The sequence below is a fragment of the Aristolochia californica genome, unplaced genomic scaffold (assembly GCF_029961685.1).
Source record: "Aristolochia californica isolate CCGP_79_NKW_82.1479 unplaced genomic scaffold, dmAriCali1.0.hap1 SCAF_7, whole genome shotgun sequence".
Taxonomy (NCBI): Eukaryota; Viridiplantae; Streptophyta; class Magnoliopsida; order Piperales; family Aristolochiaceae; genus Aristolochia; species Aristolochia californica.
Genome location: NW_027182268.1, coordinates 36,756,859 through 36,775,645, shown reverse-complemented (window position 1 = coordinate 36,775,645; position 18,787 = coordinate 36,756,859). Strand labels below are relative to the sequence as shown.

Below are 18,787 nucleotides of genomic sequence, written 5' to 3'. Positions count from 1 at the left end.
GAGGAACCATCCCAAACAATGAGAGATTGAAGGGATATTCCAAATTTAGCTAATCTGTCAGCTGAGGAATTGGCTGATCTAGGAATATGATTTCATGCACATGAAATTGTAAATACATTGTCCGATATAGAAGAAATGGTGTGCCAATGACGCCCAAAGGGGAGGCCGTGCTGGAGCATCAACTAATAACAACTCTGAAATCCTCTTCAATAAACAACTTTCCATGAAGACGGTCCTTGAAAAATTTTAACCCATGGAGAAGTGCAGTCACTTCAGCGGTGTTGGAGTCAGCCATACCAACCGGCCCCGCATTGGGAAGAACAGTCTCTCCTTTGTGGTTTTTGAAGATTCCACCCGCACCTGCCGACCCTGAGCAGCCCAAAGCACTCCCGTCAAAATTTAACTTGATGTAGTCGCTAGGAGGAGGCTCCCATTCTTGCATAGAAGGCACCTTTCTGGGACTAGTCATATGAGCTAGGAAAGGTGCGGCTTGCTCACTGGAGGCGGGAACGAAGAGTTGCTCCGTAAGGCCTTCATCAGCTTGCTCCATCCGAATCTGCTGTTCGTGCGTTCTGGGATGAGGAGTTGGGCCAATATAGAGCTATCCCAACACTAGGTAATCCGGCATTCCTGGCAGCCACGAAATGTGGTCATGGTGAAGAAGAAGATGAATCACAAGAATCATCCTTGTCCACACTGGTGATGCGCACAGACTGGTGAATGAAGGCCGAGATGGCCACTAGCGGCACACATACGAGGGACAACTTAGATTTGCTTGTCGAATTGATGCGGACGACCGAACCGGAGATGTGGTTGATTCTCTCGACAGTCACTTTATTTTTTTGCATAGGAGAAGCAGAAAAAGAGCTGCTGTTGCCTTCGCCGGGAAATAGTGGTCCAAACTGAATTGTTTTCTCCCGTTGGGGACTTCTGGTGCTCGCCGATTGGGATGTCTGAGGTTTTCGATCGTCGACCGGAGATTTGGCCGCTACTAGAAGTGACAACCTTCCTGTTTCTGGTAGTCGCTCGGAGCACGTGGTTGGAGCGACGGTGGCTGGCGTTGGAGTTGATGACGGCGGGGTTGTTGGTGATGTGGTGGCTGACAGGGTGGGGTCGGCCATGGGGCCACCCCTTCATGCTCGGTTACGCTCAGCTTGTAGTTGCACTTGGTGGGCGCACTCTCGCTCATTTCAAATACAGTAAAAAAAAAAGATAGTGGCACACAATGAGATTACATGGATGCATATTTCCAAGGGACGAATCATTTAACAGATTCTTTTGCTAGAGAAAGGCTCAACACTTTGTTCTTGGCCCACATTCTGTTTTGATGAATATGGACTTCATTTCCACTCTATAAGGGGATTTGTATTTTTTTATTTAATATGAAGTTGTTTGTTGCAGCATCCAAAGAAAAAAAATATATGTTTTGATTAATTTGGTTTTGAATTTTGTGATTCCAGACCTTATCAACTCTTGGAGAGTTCATCAACAAAGTTCCTGAGATCAGTGTGCTTGACTGGCGTGCACGTGTACAGCTAATTGACTGCATTTGTTGTTATGTCTCACTTGATCCTTGCTTTAGCGTGGTATTCTCTTAGTTATTGTTTTCTACTGCTCTATTATGTCAATCTTGTTATATATAGTCTAATGAATTTTCATCATTTTCAAAAGCGTTATTATATACAGATGCATGAAAAGTGGTGTGATATGTACTTTCTCTTAATGTATTCATTATTAACAATGCAATGAATTAGATAAGGGGGACTACTACTTTTCCTCTTTAAGTTCTTTTCTGAAAGTAGGGTCTACTCCTACTTGGACCTGATTTTAGGTCTTTAGATTCAGTTGGACTGGAAATCAATCTTTTTATATGCAGTTCCATTTTTTTTTTTTTTTGAAGGAAAGTGTGTGAATGTTCAATAAATCTGTGAGAGAAATACAACCTATTGGGGTGGGCTGACCTCCACAACAAAGTGTTGGAGGGAAGATCCCCGTTTAGTGTGTAAGTCTGCCAAATGATTGGCAGATCTTGGGGTGTGTGTCCATGTATAGTTTAGATAAGAAATTTTGTTACAAATTTCGAAATAAATGTCCCATTGTCTCTAGGGAGGGCGAATTCCTTTTTTTCACCAATCGATGACAACCGTAGAATCCCTTGCAATGATGAGGGGCCCATTGAGATGGTCTTGGAAAACGTTGAGCCCTTGAAGCAATCCGTTGAGTTCTACTGTAGTAGAGTCAGAGATCCCCAGAGTGTTAAGTTGTGGAGCCTAATCAACGCCTTACGTTGAGTCGACACTCTTGTATTGCGGTTGGCCTAATTTTTCCTTTATATCTGAGGGCGCTGCTATGGGGTTTTATCGTCACGGAGAAGGATCTTGAGTTGCGGCCTGAGAGAGGTTAGAGGAAAATACTTGTGAGAGTGTGCGATGTCTCTTGTAAACTATTTCATCTTCATAGTGGATTACTGCAGCGGCGAAAGACAGGATGTAGTCTTACCATGAGGAGAACCTGTATTAAGTCTTGTTTATTCTCGTGCTTGCTTTTTCTTTCTTCTACGTTTATTATTATTGCTCTCATTAGTTTGGAATTAAGGCGCCTAATTCCTAGCTAGTGGTATCAGAGCTTTGGTTCGTGATTAAGAACAATGGCTGGCGGAGAAGGATCGACACTTGGAATCAACAAGTTTGATGGTATGAATTTTTCGTTCTGGAGGATGCAGATCGAAGATTATCTGTAAAGTAAAAAGCTGCACTCACTACTATATGAAACTAGAAGGTATGAAAGATGATGGATGAAATCTCCTTGATAGACCGGTGTTGGGAGTAGTTTGGTTAACGCTGTCGAAGAACGTCGCTTACAATGTGGTGATGGAGAAAACCACAACGGGGGTGATGAAGATTCTGTTAGATGTGTAAGAGAAGCATTCCACAAATAATAAAGTACATCTCATGAAAAAACTCTTCAATTTCAAGATGACAGAAATACTGATGACGACTTTGGAGTCCCCTTATGTAAGCAGCTTTTCGTGAAGACGGTCCTGAAAAATTTGAAGTCCATAGAGGAGGGCATTCATTTTAGCAGTGTTGGAGTCGGCAATACCGACCTGTCCTGCATATGAGAAAATAATTTCACAACAACTGTCTTTGAAGACACCTCCTGCACCCGCCGGCCAGGGACAACCTAATGCATTGCCATCGAAGTTGAACTTGATGCAGTCGCTAGGGGGAGGTTCCTAACAGCCATGCCCAACATCTTATGGGAACCCGCCATATGAGCCAACAGACTCCAATTTCCTCGAAGGGATATACCTCACAGAGAGGCAAATTCCTTCCTAGTGTGCAACCAGCTAGTGGTCAAGCCCATTGCATAAGAGGCGGTGCTATTTGGGGTGCTGGATTTGGCATCGAATTTCCTGTTGTTGCGCTCTAGCCATAGGCACCACAAGATATGAGCAAGGTATGCCGACAGAAACAACTTGCCCAATCTAGGCAAACGAGTTCCATCACCATTTGACAAGTGCGAAAAAGGTCCTGATGAAGCCCCACTTGAATACCAATCTTCTGAAAAATCATTATTCAGACTTGCCAAGAAAACCCACAATGAAGAAGAACATGCTGGACGGACTCCTCACATACACCATAGAGAGGGCAGGTGCGGTCAGGAGCAGTGAAACCTATCTTTTGGAGGTTGTCAGAAGTGAGGATCTGCTTTCTAATGACTGTCCATATAAAAAACTTGATCTTGCTAGGTGCAGCTTCCAGGCTAGATTTGCCATATACTCAAGCATGCTGGGATCATCATCTATGATGTGAAAAATACCATTAATGCTAGGCTTCCATATCAGCTTATCAAGCGCATGCTCTCGGATAATGATACTACTGAGATGAGAGAGAAGAGAGCAAAACTCTATGGCTTCCTCATCATTCAGCCCCCAGCGGAATGGAAGACTCCAAGATTGATTGCTCCATGAATCTGCAAACTTGCAGGTAAGGTCCCTAGCCACCCTGAAAAGCCCGGGAAGTCCTCTCAGAGGGAGTGGGGGCTGCACAACTCATCTGACCAAAAGAGGAAAGTCCTCCCATTTCCAGTAGTGTAGAAAGAGTTCGCAACCCTGAATGCAGGGAGCAACTTGTGTATTGATTTCCAAATCAGGGATAAGTTACGGGTGGCTCCACCCTCTTTCCACCAATGCCCGAAAAATTGTAAGTAGAAATTAACCATATCTCTCCATAAGCTGTTGTGCTTGACATTAAAGTTCCTGATCCATTTGAGTAGGAAGGCTCTGTTCATATCCTTCGCATTCCGGATGCCTAAACCTCCCTGATTATGAGGTAAGCAACCCTCCTTCCAACTAACCAGATGGTATTTGAAGGTGTTTTTGATGCCTTTCTAGAGAAAGCGTCGACGAATGACATCAATCTTGGAGCAAACTGAAGCCGGACACTGCATGAATGACAAGAGGTAGTTTGGCAGCCCCGCCAAGCATGACTTAAGAAGGGTGACTCGACCTGCTGAGGATAGAAGTGTGCCCCTCCAAACGGCCAATTTCTTTTCGATCTTCTCAATAAGGAGGGACCAAAGCGCTGCTAAAGGTCGAGCGTCAAACAGGGGGAGACTCAAATATGTAGCTGGCATGTTCTCTAACGCACACCCCAAGTAATCTTCCATACCACGGAGTACTGTGGTGTCAATGTGATATCCAAGAAGGGTGGTTTTCTTCCAATTGATATTCTGCCCAGAAACCAACTCGAATAAGCCAAGGACTGCTCGCAACCTTTTAATCTGATCCATAGTGCCTACACCAAAGCAAATGGTGTCATCTACAAACTGGAGGATCATGATATCGAAGACCATGCAATCAGTCGTGGGGAGTAGCCATCCCAAATCCTTGGCCGAGTAAATCAGGGAAGAGAGGTATTTTGCCACCACATTGAAGAACAAATGGGATAAGGGGTCTCCTTGTCTGATGCCCCAGGATCCCCTAAAATAGCCACATTTAGGTCCCTTTAAGAAGAACTGAGTAACTATTAGAGGAAATGCAACTTTGAATCCAGAACCACCACTTTTCATCAAATCCCATCTTCTCCAGGAGAGTATCCAAAAGCTTCCAATTAACTTTGTTGAAAGCTTTCCATTCAATCTAATTTGAGTATGAATCTGTCGAAATATTCCTTCCTTTGAGGAAGGCACTTAGTCCCGCATGAATAGCCACCAGAGGAACTGCACAGAAGCGGTTAGCGAGGAGACGAGCTATCACCTTGTATGTACTGGTGGTGAGACTGATAGGCCGGAAATCTAAAGGGAGCTCTGCCTCCTTTTTTTTGGGATAAGGGCAATGAAGGAAATTCTGATACCCCTGAATGTAATGCCACGATGATAGAATGAGTGGACCATGTGAGCAATGTCTTCACTAATGAGGGGCCAACAGTGACTGTAGAATTTGTCATTAAAACCATCAGGGCCTGGAGCACTGTCCAAAGGGAGGCCCAAAGTTGTTTCTCAATTTCACGACTGGAGAAGGGGAGCCCAATGAGGTTGGCGGCTGTTGACGGGATAACCGGAATATTGACCCTCTGAAAAAAGGTCGAACCGTTTGGCATTCAGAGTACACATTTGCAAAAATCTCTCCAATGAGTCAGAGATAAGAGGTCATTCTGAGGTGGTCTCACCATTGACACTGAGCAAAGTAATGCGGTTGGCTCTTTTCTGAGTTGAAGCGACAACATAGAAGAATTTGGTATTTGCATCCCCCTCTGAGAGCCACTTAATGTGAACACGCTGCTTCCAGTGCATGAGATCCCTGTGGACGAAGGTTTGCAGCTGCCCTTGGAGGGCATATCTTTGAGCCGCTTCAGATGATGAATGACTTCTAAATTCCTCCTCTGAGCCTAAGGAAGCAATTTGTGCAAGGACGGAGACTCTCACAATTGAGAGGGAGGACTTTCTCTCGGAGGCCTAGGAGCGCAACAGGGGTTTCAACATCTTGAGCTTCACCAAGAGGGACCAGCTGTTCGGGCCAACAACGACAATCCTTTGCCAGAAAGACTGGATAGAAGAGTCAAATGAAGGATCTGCCATCCATGCATTGTTGAATCTGAACGACGGGGCCCCAACTGCCAAAGTGCATATCCACCATGATTGACCAATGATCTGATACTACCTGACCGAGAACTTTACTGCCAGCATTGTTGTAGAGTCGAAGCCTGTCCTCATTGGCTAAAAACCGATCGAGCTTTGATCATGTGAAGGTCTTTCCGGATAGAGCAATCTCATCCAGGCCCTTGCAATCTATGAGGTCTGCAAAGAGCCTCATGGAGGTAGTAATCCTTCGAGAAGGCGGAGACTTCTCATGGCAGAAGCGAGTAACATTGAAGTCCCTCTCCAGTAACAAGGGAACATGCCAATTCTGGCAAATTAGAAGAAGGTTATCCCAGGAGTCTCTCGTTGTTCTTGGTTGGCCCATAGACTCCCACAAGACATCAAATATTCCCTGAGCTTGACTACTAGGGAGTAGTAGGTGTCGCTGCATCTGTCCAACACCTCTATAGTACTAGTGTCCCACACAAGGAGAATGCCACCCACTGAGCCAACAACATCCACAAAAGCCCCAATTGGGCTCTTTAAGGGGCCACAACTCACGAATAAAGCCAAGGTGGAGAGAAGCCGCCTTTGTCTCTTGAAGCACAACATTGTTAACTTTAGTCGAGGCAAGGAGACTTCCAATGGATGCCCGGTGCCGCATCAACCCAATTCCACGAACATTCCAGGAGAGAACAATCATTGATCATTCCTTTTTTTCTTTGACTTCTTAGATGGGTGGTCGTCTCCCGGGATAGGCTCCGTGAAGACAGTGCCCATCACCTTGGCTAGTTCCACAATCTGGCCCACACAGCTGGAGATTAACATTTTTCCAAGTTTTGGGAGATGAGTGTTTGTGATGGAAAGGTCATTGAAGATAAATTTTGGGGCACATGGTATTTAATTCCGATTTTGTTTAGAAAATACAGGTCCAAGTTAATCCGATTTCATCCAATTTAATCATCTTTATGTTTTTTAAAATTTATTTTCAACTTCATACTTTTAGTTTTACCTTGTTTTGAGGCAGCACAACCTTCATCTGGAAGAATGTTGCCCTGACTAGATTTCCAGTTTGCTACATGGTTTTGTTTCTATCAATTGGTTGTATGGGTTACTTTGTTTTGTGGAGTTTATTTGATTGTTTGTTATGTTTTCTCTAACAGACTATGTATGAAAGACTGCTTGAGATGTTTCAAGACACTGATCATCGAGTTAGGCTTTTCTTAGCAAGAAGAATTGGTGTGCTTTTCCAGACATTGGATGGTCATGAGGACTTATTCAAAGATATTTGGTGAGCATCTGAAAATTTGCGCATCATCATTTATTTTGGAAGGAATGATAACTTAACTTATAGGGTTTGCATTGTGATTGTTTGCAGTGATTAAACTTTTATGTTTTAATTATAACCTATGCTAGTGATATGGAATAACTCAGTCCAATAAGTATAGTCCAGTTAGAAGTCTTTATTTTGTGTTTGGAAAGTGGTCTTGAACTCGGTCATGGTAGTTTTTTTTTTTTTTTAAATCGGTCTCAAATTGAAGTCCTACTGTGCATTAACTTTTTGAATTAGTCTTATTTTAGAAGAAAGTATGTTGACTTCGGGAGTACGATCTGTCCTCTGTTTCTGAGTTTCTATGTTTCATGTTTGGAACCACCTTTGGTAACAAATAATTACTTCCTTTCTTTCTTTATTTGATTTTGTCTGTTATTTATTTTGGGGAGAAGTGTGGGTTCAAGGTGAATGGCGAAGATGATTTCTCTTTATTGAAACATCAACGGAAGGTGCCAAGTTAGGGTAGCCTGAATTGTTTTGTGTTTCTTGATTTATAAAGCTAATCAGTTTTTAAAAAAAAGGGGCAGCCGGATTTTACTAAAAATTGGTTCATTTTGGCTTAAAAGGTCTGATTGCTTCAAATCCAACATGCAGGTGGTTTTCTTCTCGAATTAGTGATTATTCTTTATTTCTTCAGTTATTTTTCCCATTTGGGTCGAATTACCTTTAACAGTTCTTCGAAATTGATGGGTTAGATAGCAGTTTTTTTACTGTTGAATAGTCCATTAGGGAGGTTGACCGGTCACTGAAAATGCAGTTGTATGAGCCTTCTTTAAGCATCTCGTGTATCTATTTTGCCATCTCTTCTCCTCATTGTTCTCTAGTTCTCTTATACTTTTACTACTCATGGTATCATGAGATCTGGTTGTGAGGTCTATTTTAAGTACCTGTGATTGTCAGTTGTAGTTGGAAAAAGAATGGAGTCAAAGAGTGCAGGGAGGGTTGTAGAGGAGGGGAGGAATTAGTAGTAGTGCACTCCAGAAATAGTTCCTGACTAGTCTCTCCCAATTTTTCTTCGTTCTTTCTTTTTCTTTTTTCTTTTCTTTCCCTTGGGCTTCTCGTTCTTGTTCTTCTTTTCTCTTATTCTTTCTGTTTGTCTGCTCCTTTTCCAACTTTCTGCTTGAAAAATACTGTAAGAGAATATTTGTTAAAGTTAAACTAATCTATAAGTATTTTTTAGGCCCTCCTTTTCTTAATTATTTTGTAATACAAAACAGTTGTTTTTTTGTTTTATTTTGAATAACTATATTCTATTTTATTTCAAGTAAGTCGTGTATAAATAATTACATTCGAGTCTCTCTCTGCATTTAAAAAAAAAACATTCGAATCTGTCTTCCTTTGTTGTGCTCTTCAGTTCATACAATTATCTTTGTTTGGGTTCTGTCTTCCATATACAAAAAATGTTTCCTTCAATCCCGGATTTCCTTTTTTTTTTTTTTTTTTTTGTTGTTGAAATAATGCTGAATTTTATAAAGAGAAAGCTCAAACGAGCTTATTACAAGGAAGGGAGGGAGGGAGGGGGGGGGGGGGGGTGGGAGCCTTCCCGAACAATGAGAGATTGTTGGGAGGTTCCGAATTTTGCCAATTTATCAGCCAAAGAATTGGTTGATCTAGGAACTAGGTTCCAACTACAATGAATGGATGACACAATATCAATAATACAATCAGTGATAGGTTAGTGACGCCATGGGGGGGGGGGGGGGGGGGAGTTATCTTTTGAACACCAGTTGATGACAGTCTTTGAGTCTCCTTTAATAAGCAGCTTGCCATAGAGACGCTCTTTGAAAATTTGGAGTCCGAATATAAGAGCACTCACTTTAGCAGTATTTGAATCAGCAATGCCCACCGGCCCATCATAGGATAGAAAATGGTCTCCACTACTATCTCTGAAAACACCACCTGCTCTAGTCGGCTCAGGAGAGCCTAACACACTGCCATCAAAATTGAGTTTGATGTAGTCGCAAGGGGGAGGATCCCAGGTGCCCATAATCGGAGTTCTGCAGTGGCCTGCCATATGCGCGATCAAATCCTAATTTTCCCGAAGGGAGACACCCGGTAGAGAGGCAAGATCCTTTTTGGTATGTAACTAGCTCGAGATAAGGCCCATTGCATGAAAAGCCGTATTTTCTGGGGTGCTAGCCTTGGAATTGAATCTCCGGTTGTTTCGCTCTAGCCATAGGCACCAAGGGACATGCGCGAGGCATGCCAAAAGAATTAACTTGCTCAACCGAGGAAGGCAGATCCCCATAATCATCTCAAAGGTGCCAAAGAGGTCCTGATACAGCCCCAGTTGGAGCTCAATCTTCTAAAGAATCTTTATCTAGACTTGCCAAGAGAAATCACAACGTAAGAGAACATGCCGGACTGTCTCACTACAAAGGGGACACGTACGATCGGGGGCTGTGTGGCCTCTATTGTGGAGATTGTCAGAGGTGAGGATATGTTCCTTGATGGCCGTCTACACAAAAAAATTGATTTTACTTGGCGCTGAGAGCTTCAATGCCAAGTTTACCTTGTGCTCATCCATGCTGTAATCTTTCTTTCTAATTTGAGAGTAGGCGGATGCAATTGTGAATTGGCCATTAATACTGGGCTTCCATGTCAGCTTATCAACTACATGCTCATGGATAGTAATGCTGCTGAGTCTGGAGAGGAGAGAGCAAAAATTCGAAGTTTCCTCATCATTTAATCTCTGACGAAACATAAGACTCCATGAACTGTCTCTCCAAGAATCGGCCACTGAGCAAGAGAGGTCCATCACCACCCTAAAAAGCCCCAAGAAGTCCTTTGAGAGGGGGCGGGGCCGCACCATTCATCCGACCAAAAAAGGAGGGTCCTATCATTGCCTGTGTGAAAAGAATTTGCATATTTGAAAACTGGGAGGAGCTTTTGAATTGATTTCTAGATCGGGGATAAGAGGCGCGTGATGCCACCTTCCATCCACAAGGCAGCCGAAAACTAAAGGTAGAATTTGACCATATCTCTCCATAGGTTGTTATGCTTGACGTTGAAGTTGTAAATACATTTGAGCATAAGGGCATTATTCATCTCCTTCGTAGGCCGGATGCCTAAACCACTCCAGTTGCATGCAAATATCCTTCCCACTCACCAAATGATATCTAAATGTGTCCTCAAAATCTCTCCATAGAAAACGCCGACGGATGGCATCAATCCTGTAGCAAACGGAGGCCGGACAATGCATGAAAGATTGCAAATAGTTTGGCACTCCTGCCAAACAAGACTTGAGGAGAGTGAGTCTCCTCGTAGTAGATAAAAGTTTGCCCCTCCGAATAAATCAAGGAGGATAGATATTTTGCTACCACATTGAAGAGCAAGGGGGAAAGGGGGTCTCCCTTCCTGATACCTCTGGATCCCTTGAACTTTCATTTTGTCCTTTTCTTTAGTAATGAGAGAGTTTATTAAAAGAAGAAAAGACCATTTCAAGAAGCTAGGGGAACAAAGCCCCAAGCAAGAGGAACAAGGAGAAAATACAAAAAAAATGGAAAGTTACAAATTTAAGAGGGAGAGCCCAAAGAAACAACAGGATGTTGATTAAAGATAGCCCCCTTAGCTTGAGAGTCAGCCACATAGTTGTCAGATTGAGGAACATACTCCCATGTGATCTACAAACAAGAGAACAGGTCCACAATGGTTTAAAAATGCATATTTTTTTTTAAATGTTGATTTTATTTCAAAGAAAGAGAAGATACATAAAGGGGGACCTCCCCTAACAACAAGAGATTGAAGAGAGAGAGAGGGGGGGGGGGGGGGGTAGTTTTGCACACAAATCGGTAGCCAAATTGGCTAATTTAAGTACATGAGACCAAGTACAAGAAATGGTGGAAACAATGTCCAAAATATCAAGAAAAATCACCAGTGACGTCATGGGGGGATGGATGAGGTGGATCACCATTCGATGATGACCTTGGAGTCTCCCTTCCCGATAAGGGGACCACTAAATTTGTCCTGAAAATACGCAAGCACTGAAGGAGACCAAAGAGCTCAGCAGTGGTTGAGTTAGCAATTCCGAGAGGGCTAGAGTAAGAGAGTATAGCAATGCCGTCCGGATAAAAAATCACCCTGCCAAAACGAGCTAAACCTGGGTTCCCAAAGGCACTACCATCAAAGTTTAGCTTATAATATCCAGTGAGAGGAGGCTCCCAAACAACAACTCGGTGGGGGGTAAAGGAGACAGACATCTGAGCAATAATCTTCCAATTGGAGTGGATCAGGGAACGAGAGAGGCATGAGTAAGAGAGTATAGCAATGCCGTCTGGATAAAAAATCACCTTGCCAAAACGAGCTAAACCTGGGTTCCCAAAGGCACTACCATCAAAGTTTAGCTTATAATATCCAGTGAGAGGAGGCTCCCAAACAACAACTTGGTGGGGGGCAAAGGAGACAGACATCTGAGCAATAATCTTCCAATTGGAGTGGATCAGGGAACGAGAGAGGCATGCAAATTCTTTTTGGGTGCGGATCCAGGTAGAGATGAGCCTTGTGGCGGTATAGGAAACCTCAACAGTAGAGCAAAAAGCACAGTGAAACTGTCTGAAGTTCCTTTTCTTCCAAAGGCACCAAGGGATGAAAGCAATGTAGGCAGGCCGCAGAAGCTTGTCCAGGCTGGGTAGGTGGGTCCTAGAAGAGAAACGACACATGGTGCTCAGGTCAAGTGGGATGTAGAAGTTGAGCCCCATGCTGTCAATCATGTAAGTCCAGACCTTCCAGGTGAAGCCGCAGTGGAGGAGAAGGTGACTCACAGTTTCAGCCGTTGTCCCGCAGAAGGGGCAAAGAGGATTGGAAGTGGTGTTGCCACGCCTAATAAGGTTGTCTGCAATGAAGATCTTGTTTCGGCAGACACTTTAAAGAAAAAAACTTAACCTTGGGTGGGGCTGAGAGGCGCCAAGCAAAAGTAGCCAGGTCCAACCCATAAGACGGTAGGTCGAGGAGGTTGAGAATCACCTGCTGTCATCAGGGAGCCAAATCATCCGGTCAACCGTCTGAGGGCGAACCATAACACTACCAAGACTATCAATCTGGCAACAAAAAGAAATGGCTTCCTCATCAGTAAGACTGTGTCTAAGGCAAAGATTCCATGAGCCATTCTACCAAGCGTCAGAGACAGATAAGTCACGACTGGTGGTGAGCTGAAGTAGTGGTGGGTAAGACGAGGCAAGAAAGCCATCCCCGTCCACCAATCCGTCCAGAAACGCAGATTGGAGACATCCCCAACAAATAAGCGAATGGCAGTGCGGAAAGTGGAGAATAAATGGAACATGGCCTTCCAGATGAGGGAGGGATGACGACAATTGCCGCTAGTGAGCCATCTATCTACAAGACACCAAAGCTTGAAGGCAACCATTGGCTTCCACGAAGCCCCCGAGGAAGAGTTGAGCTTCCAAAACCACTTGAGCAATAGAGCATGCCCCATTTCCTTGGTGCGTCTAATCCCGAGCCCACCCAAAGACTTTGGTCTATACACGTCATCCCAATTGACAAGGTTATAGTGAAATTCATTTGCAGTGCCACACCACAGAAAACGTTTCTTGATCATGTCGATTCGCCGGTTAATAGAGGCGGGGCAAGCTAGGAAAGAGAGGAAGTAGTTAGGAATACCCACAGGGCATGAGTTTATGAGGATCAAGTTACGCCTTGGATAGCATCCTACCCTTCCAAGTGGAGAGGCGTCGCTCAAGCCGCTCGATCACCGGAGCTCATAGTCCCATCCGGGGTTTGCTGTCAGTAAGAGGAAATCCCAGATAGTACGTGGGAGCAGTCGCAACTGGACATCCCAAAGTAACCGAAGGCTGGAAAGTCTGGGCTTGTGGTGGTACTCCTCCTTGTAAAGATTTGCAAAAAAATTGAGAAAAAAACATCAATAATGGAGGTCCTATCTAAGGTAACCTTGTTGTCAATAGACATGGAGGTGACCCGCTTAGTCCTCCTGCAGGTCGAGACCATAGCATGGAAGAACTTTGTGTCAGTATCACCCTCGGCCAACCACTTTAAGCGGGCCTTTTGCTTCCATTGAACCCTTTCAGAGTGCAGAATAGATTGAAAATTGCTTTGAAGAGAGATGTGGGTAGAAAACTCAGCATAAGTAAGACATCTTTGTTCCTCAACCATATCAAGGGCAGCAATCTGAGATTGGAGAGATGATTTTTGAGAGGAGGCAGGAAGGCGACGCTTCGAGGACCATGATTTGAGCTTCACTTTGAGATGCTTTAACTAGCGGGAGAGAGATTGGCCATCATCGTTAGGGTCCCCAAAGGTTTCCCACCATGAGGCGATGTTGCCGGCGAAGTACTTATCCAACAACTAAGAATAATCAAACCTGAAAGGGGCAGGCCCCCATTTATCAAGTTTGGTATCAATCTGAACAGGCCAGTGGTTAGAGCCAGCACGACTCAAAAGCGATCCGCATGTGTTGCCGTAGAGTCTGAGCCAGTCACCAACTGCAAGGAACCAATCAAGCTTGGACAGGATGGGAGATCTCTGATCATTGGACCAAGTAAACATCTTGCTAGAGAGGCTGATTTCTTCCTGCTCAAAACCGCTGATAAAGTCAGCAAATTGCCTCATGGTTGAGGTAGTCTGGGAGGTAAGGGGAAACTTCTAATTGCAAAAGCGGGTTGCATTTAAATTCCCAGCAAGGAGCCAAGGAATGGGCCAGAGAGGCAAAAGGCCAGAAACCTCATCCCAAAAGGAGCGACGATCCTGGTATCTGTTAGAGCCATAAATGCCAGCAAGCCCCCAAGTGAATCCAGTGTATCTGTCACGCAACTTAATTCCAATAGAGAAGGAGCCAGTCACGTGATCTAAGACTTCAACTGCAGAGGAGTTACAAAGAAGAAAGAGGCCACCAGAAAACCCAATAGATAGCAAGCCATTCTGAATTTTTACAAAGCCAGAGGTCATGCATAATGGAATTGGAAGGATTCTGACATTTAGATTCTTGGAGGATTACAATAGATGGGTTACTTCTGGATTACTACTCTTCACTCCAGATGTGAGCAATTCCGTAGGTCTTTACTATCCGATCCTGCATGCTTTAAATTTTTGTTTTTTGAAGAATAAGAGTGGTTGACTTGCTGGCTGCTAAGAGATTGTGAATGGTGGCTCCCTTCTTTCATCTGACTCCTCTAGCATTCCAAAAAGTGATAATCATTTCTTCTATCCTTTGGGTTTGGCGACTCCTTTTTCTTCTTGGACTCCAGTTGTCCTTTGTATGCTACTCCCATAACTTCTTGTATCCTCTGGAACATAAAATTTTCTTTTATGTTTGGATTTTCATCAAATAGTTTATTGAGTTTATTGGTTCAATCTATTTTGTTTTGGGCTTTCTGGTTACTGTTAGTACAACTTCAATGGGTCATTTCCACTCTAACTTGGGGACAATTTCACCAAAACTTTGGAACTAGTTCTCTTATGCTAAGTAACCTCTATGTTATGCATTATCTAGCTTGAGGAGGGAGTGTTAGAGATAAAGAAGAATTACAGTGTCCAAGACAAAATATCTTAGATACTTTTATTTAATATTTGGCATGAGGTCTTGAATTCAAGTTACTATTTTGGTAGGTAGTATGTTTTCTATTTTAATTCAACCTCTATGTTAAAGCTATAAAAAGTCAAATGACATCATCTATAAAATTCTTGTTGTTTCTATTTCTGTGTGCATATTAGTTTTTTTTGTTCTGTCTTCTATTGAAGGAGGCTGACTAGATACTGGAAAACCAGTGCAGTCGCCCTCCTGCATCTTGGTTACTTGTCTTTATCTTTTCTAAAGTATCTTCTCTTTTTCAAAGTTCTTTTTTAATATTTTTTATTTGGGCATCTGCTTTTTTTTTTGTCAGTCGCAACTTTGGTGTCAAGATTGTTCTGGCTTTAAAAGAAAACCCTGTAATGGCCACAGAGGTTGTAGCTGCTGGTGCTCAGTCTGTTCCGTTTTTGGAAACTGCTGTTGTCACACTCGTGCATGTTGCCCTTGTCAGTGAGGAAGTGGAGTTGCAGGTACATGCTTTAGCCATCTCAAATATTTTTGAGAGTGAGAATATAGTCTTTGTTCAAGCTTATTTAAAGAAAAGAAAGACTAGGAACAGGAGCTGAAACCTCTGGAAGATTGTTGATAAAAATGTTTGGGGGAGCTGGTGAAATTGGACCTTAAGTCATAGAATTTTTAAAATCTCAATAGACTTGTACATATAGATTTGAAAAAAAATACATAGAATTTTTTTGAGCTAAATTATTTTAAATTGCAGTTTACAAAAAAATTAATTTGCTTAATCCTAAAATTATGTGAAACTTAAGTAACCTACAAATAATTTAGATTTGTAAGTGATTTAACCCCTCACCATTGTGACCTCTGAACACATCGCCTGCTCCAATCAGCCCAGGACATCCAATAACACTACCATCAAAATTTAGCTTAATGCAGTCGCAAGGAGGAGGATCCCGGATGGCCATACTCGGAGTTCTACAGGGGCAAGACATATGGGCTCCTATTTTTCCAAAGGGAAACCTCCAGTAGAGTGGCAAAATCCTTCCTTGTATGAAGCCAGCTCGAGATAAAGCCAACAACATGAGAAGCCGTGTTGTTTGGGGTGCTAGCTTTGGAGTTGAATCTTCGGTTTTGCTCAAGCCAAATGCACCATGGAACATGTGCAAGACAGGCCGAAAGTATTAACTTGCTCAACTGAGGAAGTTGAATCCCTCCAACCATCTCAAAGGTGCCAAAAAAGTCCTGATGTAACCCCACTTGGAGCCCAATTTTCTGAAAAATCTTCATCCAAACTCGCCACGAAAATCCACAGTGTAAGAAGACATGCTGGACTATCGCTTCACACTCACTGCAAAGAGGACAAGAAAGATCGGGGGCGGTGAAGCTTCTTCTATGAAGGTTGTCCGAAGTAAGAATCTGTTATTTGATGGCCGACCACAAAAAAAATTTGATTTTGCTTGGCGCTAAGAGTTTCCAAGCCAGATTCGCCTTGTGCTCATGAATACTGTAATCTTCCTTTCTGATATGAGAGTAAGCAGAAGTAACAGTGAATCAGCCATTATTACCGGGCTTCCAAATCAACTTATCAATTGAATGCTCCCGGATAGTACTACTGCTGAGTCTGGTAAGGAGAGAGCAAAAAGCCAACAATCCCTCATCATTTAATCCCCAGCGGAACGGGAGACTCTACAACTGATCACTCCATGAATCAGCCACAGAGCAAGAGAGGTCGCTAGCCATCCTCTGCAGCCCCGGGAAGTTCTACGAGAGGGATCGGGGGCCACACCATTCATCCAACTAGAAAAGAAGGGTTCTTCCATTGCTTGTGTGAAACAAGGTAGCATCTCTGAATATTGGAAGAAGCTTGAAAATTGATTTCCATATCGGGGATAGGAGGCGAGTGATGCCACCCTCTCTCCACCAGGCACTCGAAAATTGAAGGTAGAATTTCACCATATTCCTCCATAAACCGTTATGCTTGTTGTTGAAATTCCAAATCCGTTTGAGCATAAGAGCTTTGTTCATCTCTCTTGTAGGTCGGATGCCCAATCCTTCCCTATAATGAGGATGCAAATATTCTTCCAACTAACCAAATGGTATCTGAAGGTGTCTTCCGAACCTCTCCAGAGAAATCGCCAACGGAAGGCATCAATTTTGGAGCAAACAGAGGCTGGATAGTGCATGAATGATAACATATAATTTGGCAGCCCAGCCAGACAAGACTTGAGGAGAGTGAGACGCCATGCTGTAGATAAGAGTTTATCCCACCAAGTGGCTAGCTTCTTTTCAAATTTCTCAATGAGGGGGGACCATAGTGACGCCAAAGGCCGAGAATCAAAAAGTGGGAGCCCAAGATATATAGCTAGCATATTTCCCACATAGCATCCCAAGTAGTCCGCCATATCCCGAAACCCAGCTGGATCAATGTGGTAGCCAAGAAGAGTGGTTTTTCCCCAGTTTATGTTAATCCCAGAACAACACGTAGTTTTTTTATCTGATTCATAGTACCAACCCCTAAGCAAATAGTATGATTCGCAAACTGGAGAATCGAAATATCAAAGGCTGTGCAATCTATCGGGGGGAGGAGCTATCCCATATTCTTGGCCGAGTAGATCAATGAGGATAGATATTCTGGTACCACATTGAAGAGCAAGGGGGAGAGGGGGTCTCCTTGTCTAATTCCCCTAGTTCCCTTAAAATACCCACAAACTGTTCCGTTGAGAAGGACGGAGTAGCTTGCAGACCATTTTTCCCTGAATCCCATCTTCTCCAGGAGGGTGTCCAGAAACTTCCAGTTAACTTTGTTAAATGCCTTTTCGAAGTCAAGCTTGAGGATGAATTTGGGGAGCTTGAGGACCTTGAAATGATGACTAAGTTCATGACATGCCATGGCCGAATCAAGAATGTTTCTTCCCTTAATAAAAACACTCTAGCCATGGTGAATGGCAATAGGGAGGACTGCCCTGAGTCAACTAGCAAGGAGGCGCGCAATCACCTTATATGCACTGGTGGTGAGACTAATTGGCCGGAAGTCGGATGGGAGCTTTGCCCCATCTTTTTTAGGGATGTGGGCGGTGAAGGAGGTCCAATACTCCTATATCTGATGCTACACTGATAAAAGGAGCAGGCCATGCTGGAAATGTCGTCTCTTATGAAGGGCCAGCAACGGCTATAAAATTCCTCGTTGAATCCATCTGGGCCCGGAGCGTGATCCAGTGGATGACCAAGTGCTGCAATTTCAATTTCCCAACTAGAGAAGGGGAGCTCGATGAGGCTAGCTGTAGTTGATGGAATAACCTGGAGGTTTACCCTCTGGAAGAAGGGGCGGACTGGCTGGTGATCAGAGTATAAATCTGCAAAAAAATTCACCAATGAGTCAGAAATAAGGGTTCGGTCCGAGGTGGTCTCACCGTTGATGTTGAGCATGGCAATACGGTTGGCCCTTCTTCGTGCAGCAGCGATTGCATGGAAGAATTTAGTATTAGCATCCCCATCGGAGAGCCATTTGAATCTTGCATGTTGCTTCTAGTACACTAACTCGCTGTGGCCAAAGGACTGCAATTGCCCTTGAAGGGCATACCTCTGAGAGACTTCTAGAGAAGAGTGACCTCTAGATTCCTCCTCAGAGTCGAGAGCGGCTATTTGAGCAAAGGCATTGGCTATCACAACCGAGGAAGAGGCCTTCTTTTATGAGGCCCAAGACATCTATTTTTTGTTGTGAACATACCATTTGTTACAGGCCCAAGACCTCTATTTTTTGTTGTGAATGTACCCTTTGATACAACTATATGTATGATCTTGTTAAGGTGTTGGCCTCTTTTGTTGGTCCTATTGGTATATCTGACTGTACCTACCTCTGCTAAGTTGCATAGAAT

General features: G+C 43.5%; 1 protein-coding gene across 6 annotated transcripts in view; it reads left to right on the top strand.

The window, feature by feature from the left end:
* The window catches only part of LOC137936533 (serine/threonine-protein kinase ATM), a 128,226-nt gene that overhangs the window by 41,128 nt on the left and 68,311 nt on the right, over positions 1 to 18,787 (top strand). For 5 of the 6 annotated variants that reach the window (XM_068781262.1, XM_068781260.1, XM_068781263.1 and 2 more), the window contains 3 exons: positions 1,461 to 1,586; positions 7,245 to 7,372; positions 15,268 to 15,424. In XM_068781262.1, the coding sequence (XP_068637363.1) occupies positions 1,461 to 1,586; positions 7,245 to 7,372; positions 15,268 to 15,424 (411 nt within the window). The remainder of the gene's footprint in view (positions 1 to 1,460; positions 1,587 to 7,244; positions 7,373 to 15,267; positions 15,425 to 18,787) is intronic. The other variant, XM_068781261.1, reaches the window with a different exon arrangement.